General features: G+C 41.6%; 1 protein-coding gene across 1 annotated transcript in view; it reads left to right on the top strand.

Moving 5' to 3' along the window:
- Positions 1-7,500, top strand: part of LOC122812305 (venom factor-like) — a 1,464,680-nt gene that overhangs the window by 776,060 nt on the left and 681,120 nt on the right. The window contains exon 21 of the mRNA XM_044084707.1: positions 4,415-4,565. Coding sequence (XP_043940642.1) covers positions 4,415-4,565 — 151 coding nt within the window. The remainder of the gene's footprint in view (positions 1-4,414; positions 4,566-7,500) is intronic.

Below are 7,500 nucleotides of genomic sequence, written 5' to 3'. Positions count from 1 at the left end.
TTGGGAGTGATAAACACTAGGAAGCTTATTTATCACAAGATCCAGGTACAGATTCTTAGTTTTAGCACTTGAATTTGCTTATTCATGCTCAGCACTTGTTCAGAACTTGATGTTAGCACTAAATAAGCTACAAATTACTACCGCACTCAACCTTCCTCTTTACCTAGAGGAAAACAGTTTTTGTACTTACTTTCCTCACTTGCCTAGAGAAAAAAACGCTCTTATACTCACGTTTCTCACTTGTCTAGAAGAAAGTAGTTTTTTATTTAGGCGTGTCCAAGGGTCAGCTCCCAGTGTTCTCTCCTGTCTAGCTGATGAATCTGGGTATCTTGGGGTAATGTAGCAATTGCCTCATGTACACAGACAACCTCTCCTCCTACCACGCAACACCACAACCTGTAAGATATCCACTTATCTAGCCAAACTGGATGTAAAGCTCTCTCCAACCAAGACTGTACTTGATAGTCAAGAGGAGAAGGTAAACACTTGCACCATACCACACTCATCACATAGTCCCACTAAACCTACACCACCAAAATCCACACATAGAAACACAAAAAACATTCATGGAGGCTCTCAATAATAATCTGCTCAAGCAACAGAGACCTCCAAAGCAAAAATGCAAGCAACCTCCAGCCCCCAACACAAACCAAATGACACATAGCCCACAGACTCAGTGTGGCAACCACAGCCCATAAGGTAAAACAATGTACCCAACACACTAGTCATAGGTGACTCTATAGTCAGGCACACTAATGTCCCACTCACCAGGCTAAACAAGCAGAAGGTTACTGTCAGCTGCCTGTCGGGTGCCAGGATCCACCACATAACCCACGCACTCAGGTCACTCCACAACAAGTACAAATATGACTGTCATTGTCCATGTTGGTGTGAATGACTTGAGATTTACCTCCCTGGACTACATGAAAAGAGACATGGAAGAGCTCTCCGATCCTGTAGTTCAGGCAGGTATGACCCTAGCCCTGAGTAGCATCCTGCCATCACCCAGAATGATACCGCAGAACAAGGACAAAGTGATTGACTTTAACAATTGGCTAAGTTTCTGGTGTCATTCAAAGGGGATCCAGTATCTGTCTGCCTGGGATGACATGGTTGACAGACCACAATGCTTTGCCAGATATGTCCTGCACCTGTCAGTCCTGGGATTCCAGATACTGGCTAAGGCTCTTTCTGCCCCTATAGTGTCTTTATTAGGCAAGGATCAAATGACAAATTCACCACTGTAACAAAAACAGGCATGCAAAATCTGGCGATAATGCTACTCAATGCTAGAAGTCTAAATCTCAAAATACACTTCCTCAAGGCACTCCTTAAAATGGAGAACATCGATGTCTGTGCAGTGAATGAGACCTGGTTCAAGGTTCCAGAGAACACCCCTGCATTACCAGGCTGTAACTCATACCACACATTTCAACCACCTAACCTGGACCGGAACACCAAAGGCGGAGGTGTGTCCATATTCATTAAGGCTATTCACACCTCCAGGCTAGTTGCTCAGCATAATGCATCCGAGGTTATCCAAGTGCAACTAACTCTGGGCAAAACTGCAATCCAAATTGTAGATTGCTACAGATCTCCCACCATGCCCCAGGATTCCCACTCCTCTTTTCTTGATATACTGGAAAATGTTAGGGTTCAACCAAACACCCTAATAATGGGTGATTTCAACTACTCCATCATTATCTGGGAAAACTACTCATATACCAACTCCTTCACTCAACGCTTTCTGGAATTCATAAATTCCAATGCACTGGATCAACTTATCTACACCCACACCAGGGGCAACAATATCCTAGACCTAGTCATTACCTACATGAGTGACCAGTGTTCCACACCTGAAGTCAACTCCTCGTTGTCAGATCTGACCATAAGCTAATCACCCTAGATATCCATATCCCGCCCCCACCCCCCATTATGGAAATCATGATAAAAAATTTCTCCAAAGCCAGCTTCATGCTTCTTAAGACAGAAGTGATGAACTTCATGACACCCATGCAGATGGACAATACAGTTACAACTGCTGAATCGTATATAGATGCACTCTATAAGCACTTACATGAGTGCATGGATCATGCTATCCCAAATAGAACCAAGATGCTATCCTCCAAAAAAAGGAATCCAATCTGGTGGTCCCCTGCCATAAACAAACTCTACAACAGAAGGAAGAAACTGTTGCAAAAGAGTAAAATCCCATGAGTGGAGGAGTTCCCTGGTCAGCCTCAGTAAGAAGCTGAGATTCCTTATAAGATCCTACAAAGCTAGCTACAAAAACAAAATCACCACTGATTCTAAAGACAACCACAAAGCATTCTATAGCTATGTCAACAATCTCAATGACAACACCTAGATCTGCTCTGTGTTACAGCACAACAGTGCATAAATTACAGAACCAACTGATATTGCCAAGTCCTGACAGATAGGTTCAGTGCTAACTTTACCCCCCTCTCACCCCCTAAAGAGCCCATATCTATATAGGAAGAATGCAGAGTCCCTGTAATCACAACTATGCAGGTAAAAGTTGCACTATCTAAAGACAAAAACACAGAATCCAAGGGACCGGTCAACATCCCAGGCTGTGTTTTACATGAACTTCAGAATGAACTGGCTCCCCACCTAGGTGCCATGTTTAGTCATAGGCTCACATCAGGCTTTGTGCCCAGTGAATGGTGCACAGCAACAGTTATCCCACTCCACAAAGGGGGAGCCACCACTGATCCCAGGAACTATCTCCCTGTTAGCTTGATGAGCCTGGTCTGTAAAGCCATGGAACTCATAAACAAAGACATTGGTAACCTCCAAACGTTAGACCCCACCCAGTTCAGGTTTGGGAAAGGCAGATCATGCCTCCTGAACCTGCTCAACTTCTTTGAGGCAGTCACCAAAGCTGTAGACAAGGGTAAGGTGGTTCACACAGCCTATCTTGACCTCGCCAAGGCTTTTGACACCATCCCCCATTCTGGAATTATAGCTAAACTCACTAATCTAGGTATAAATCTCTACATCACAAGATGGGTTGCCAATTGGTTCACTGACTTCCCACACTGTAAAAGTTGCAGACTCCAAATCTGACTTCAAACCAGGAACAAGTGGAGTACTACAGGGTTCAGTCCTGGGACCTCTCCTGTTTGGTATTTACTTCTCTGAAGTACAGGCTAACACAGAAGGCCTTTGGCTAATGAAGCTTGCAGATGACTGAAACTAGGAGCCATAGCTGAGTCACCAAATGATGTGAACATCCTACAGAAGGGCCTCACTGAGACAGATGCCTGGTGTTAGAGCCATGGCCTCAAGCTCAATGCCAAAAAGTGCATTGTCATCCCCTTTGGTAAAAACTCTGTACCCATGAACTACCACATAGGCAGCAGTCTACTTAACGCTGAATGTGTGATAAGAGACCTGCGGACCCAGGTGAACAGTAGTCTCTCCTTTGATAATCACATTGCCACAGTAGTCAGGAAATCCTTCTACGTGGCACACCTCATCACAAAAGGGTTCTCATCTAGGAGAAAAAAAGTCATTGTTTCCCTTTACTCGACACTCATTAGACCCATTATAGAATACAATGCCCCTTTTGAAATGTACCTCACAAGACATCTGCAGCAACCGGAAAGGCCACATAAGTACCTCACAAAGAGGATTACTGGCCTCAAACAGATGCCCTACACTGATCGTTTAAAAAAACTCCAGCTTTACTCCATAGCATATCGCCTACTCCGAAGTGATCTCTGCCTAACATATAAAGTTATGACAAACACAGAGCTGTTGGACATGCTACACCTAAAGAAATCCCAATCCCTCTGAGCTACATGCTCAAGGGACCTAACCATTGTCACCACAATAAACAGGACATGTTGGAAGGATAGATTCCTGTCCCAGAGACTTCCCATACTCTGGAACAAGCTTCCCATCAATGTCAAGCAAAGTTCCTCATTAGCACTCTTTAAGAAAAATCTTAATAAGTGGACGGGAAATAGGAACTACACCCCAGGGATCATTTCTGTGGCTCTGTTCAACAGAGGCACAGGAAAATAACTTTCTTGGGTGGCATAAGCCAGGGAACCTTGTTGGCTAGGCTTACGTAGGCCCTTAGGCCAATAGACTAGTATCTACATATGAATCTATCAACCTATGAACAACAGATACATTGTATAATAATTATATAATAAATCATGACAAGTTCCTGATGGTGCACTGTTGGATGAGTTACTTTTGAAATAATAACTGAAACATTGCATAATAATTATATAATAAATCATTATAAGTACCTGATGGTGCACTCACGGATTAGTTACTTTTGAAATAACAACAGATATATTGTATAATATTTATATAATAAATTGTGACAAGCACCTGATGGTGCACTCATGGATGATTTGCTTTTACTTCTTTTTAGAGCTTAGATGATAGCATTAAGAAAGCCATTGGTTACTTGAACTCGCAATACGAACGACTTCAGAGGACATATTCTATAGCGATCGTATCGTATGCATTGGCAATGAATAATCACTTGGAGACACCCCAAACGCTGATGAAAGCATCTACAGGTAAATGGTTTCATCTGTCACTTGAAGAACTGTGAAAAATATTTAAATAGTAACATCATCTTATAAGATGGTATTTGCCCAAAGGTCTATATTTGCCTACTTATATAATTATATGTACTTAGTATTTTAATGGACTTCATAAACTGCAATATCAATAATCATATTAGAGTTGATCTCAAGCAGTTTGGCTTTGTGATGGGTAGAGCCTGTCTTCTGAATCTAGTAAACTTCAAAAATGTTACAGAGACTGTAGATGGTGGGCATGTAGTATACATTGTGTATCTTCATCTGGCCCAGACCTTTGAAATAAATTAATATGCTGTCATGGGAGGTGCATAAATATGCTTAGATGTGGTAAAATGAATAAACTGAATGAAAGACAGAATCCATACAGTGTGATCTGCACATGTTTCATCAGGAAGTATGAAAGTGACCAGCTTTGTCCCCCAAGATAAGTGCTGGTATGTGATGCCCGTGCACTAGCCCACCAATAAAGGAGCCTCAGTCCTTACCACTAACACCAGTGAGGGGTGTCCACATAGGGGAGAATAACAAATACATACACAATAAAATACAATTTCCCTTAAGAGCACACAGAGATCACAGTCAGTCTGGGGCTGGCTTCTCCCCAGATCCCCGGTAAGACTCTCCACTGTCACAGCTGTTGGGTCCAGATCTCAGCCTAGTGGGCAAGCTAAAATCTCCAGCTCCCTCTCTGTCCATCCAGTGCTTTGTGTCCCTGCCCAAGTAGCTCACACACACACACACACACACACACACACACACACACACACACACACACACACACACACACACACACACACACTTTGAGATATGAGTTATATGCAAGCACACAGACACTCTTGGGGAAGGCTGGCACAGATTCTCCAGCTGTGCCCCCTTTCTGCCCAGTCTAAAAGGTACCAGCTGCCACCACCCACTAATATCAACTACTAAAAAGGTCCTTAACAAAGGGTGTCCAATTATTATTGTGTAATATTATTATCCAATTGGTAAGTGTGACTGAACAGCAAGGCTTATTTGGGGTGGCTTGGATAGTATCACTATATACATGTAATGTGCTCTAGAGCTTAACTTATCTCTACATAAAACAGCCACAGTTGAAAGGTTTACAATTATTTAATAATAAATAATAAGAACACAAGACAATATGTCTTACTACACAGTGCTAGTCAAGAGTTCAGAGATCACAGAGAAATACTTAAAATAATACAGTAGAAATGTTCTGACATCAATACAGAAAAAACACTAATCTAATCTTCCTATTTCCTAGCTATATCTAAGAGAAAACACAGTTCTAAAATAAACTTACATATAGATCATAGGCAGTGCTGGTGATGTTGAATGTTCTGAAGACAAAATGCAAAATGTTCTGAGTCTCTCTGTCCTTAAATTGATAACACAGTACCACTGACTCATTTCAGATTGCATCATTATTTTCTGTTTCCCAGGTTAACAGAAGCTCAGAGTGTAACAGTTGTTTTGATCTTGCAGTTGGTCAGGAAGCCAGAGCAATAAAATACCTTATACATGCAAATTCTAGCAATTAACTCTAGTCTCAAAACAAAAGCAAGAATTCCTTCATCCAGACATCTCTGTTCTGGGTTTTGTGATCAAACAATTATACAATGCTTGACTTATCAGCTTTCCTACAGCAGAGGGCACTGGTGTTAGATTTTTGCAGTTCTACATTTAACACCATTTTACCATTTAAGAGAACAAGCCTGTGGCTTATATTAATATTTACAAATGACAGAATTATCTACAAAATCCTATCTGGCTAGGCTGGCAGCCTTCACCTGTCTTCACAGGGTACATCTGCTTTTTGGCATTTATTTCTCAGATCTCCAAACAGAGGGACAAGACTACTGAATTACAACAACTGCAAATAGGAGATGGTTGTTAAATCATGCTCTAACACTCAAACCCTCTGAAAAAGCTTTGCTTAATAAAGTTTTCTTCTACTAAAAATGGACTCCAATTGCTAAAAATTCTAGATGTTGTATCATCACTTATGGTAAACAACCTCTCCCCCTCATTACATTGTATAGACAATACATTACTATAAAATTAAAATTTAGTCAAAGACTTAGGTATTTGGGTTGATATCTCACTTGTGACAATGACTCTTATAAAATTATTTTATATGGTATTGCTAATTGCTAAAGGAATATCGAAAAAGTTCTAAAGAAACACTCACCACATTATACCAAAGCTCGATCAGATACTAGGTGACTAGACATCTTCCTAGCATGCTGCTGTTGGTGGGGCCTGCAAAACTTAAAAAATGCTTCTCTTTAAAATAAGGCTTCACTTTCCCTTTAAGAAAAGAAAAAAACCAGGAACTTTATCAGACAGCATCAGCTTGTACTGCACACACAACCTGCAGGTTTATGAGACAGCATCAGCTTGTACTGCACACACAAAGTAGGTGTATGAGACAGCATCAGCTTGTACTGCATTCACAGCAGGTATATGAGCCAGTATCATTTTGTACTGCACACACACACCAGGTGTATGAGACAAATTTAGGTTGTATTACACACACACACACACACACACACACAGCAGGTGGATGAGACACCATCAGCTTGTACTGCACACACAAACAAACACACACACACACATGCACAGCAGGTGGATGACATAGCATTAGATTGCACTACACACACCCATGCACTAAAACACACACACACACACACACACACACACACACACACACACACACACACACACACACACACACACAGCAGGTAAATGAGACAGCATAAACTTATAGTACACACACACAGCAGGTGTATGAGACGGCATCAGCTTGTACTGCACAAGCACAGCAGGTATATGAGACAGCATCAGCTTGTACTACCCAGACACACAGCAGGTGTATGAGACAGTATCAGCTTGTACTGCACAT

This window comes from Protopterus annectens, chromosome 9.part0, assembly GCF_019279795.1.
Source record: "Protopterus annectens isolate FY-2018-M chromosome 9.part0, PAN1.0, whole genome shotgun sequence".
NCBI lineage: Eukaryota > Metazoa > Chordata > Ceratodontiformes > Protopteridae > Protopterus > Protopterus annectens.
The sequence above is the reverse complement of the archived record's forward strand: the minus strand, read 5'-3'. Positions and strand labels throughout refer to the sequence as shown.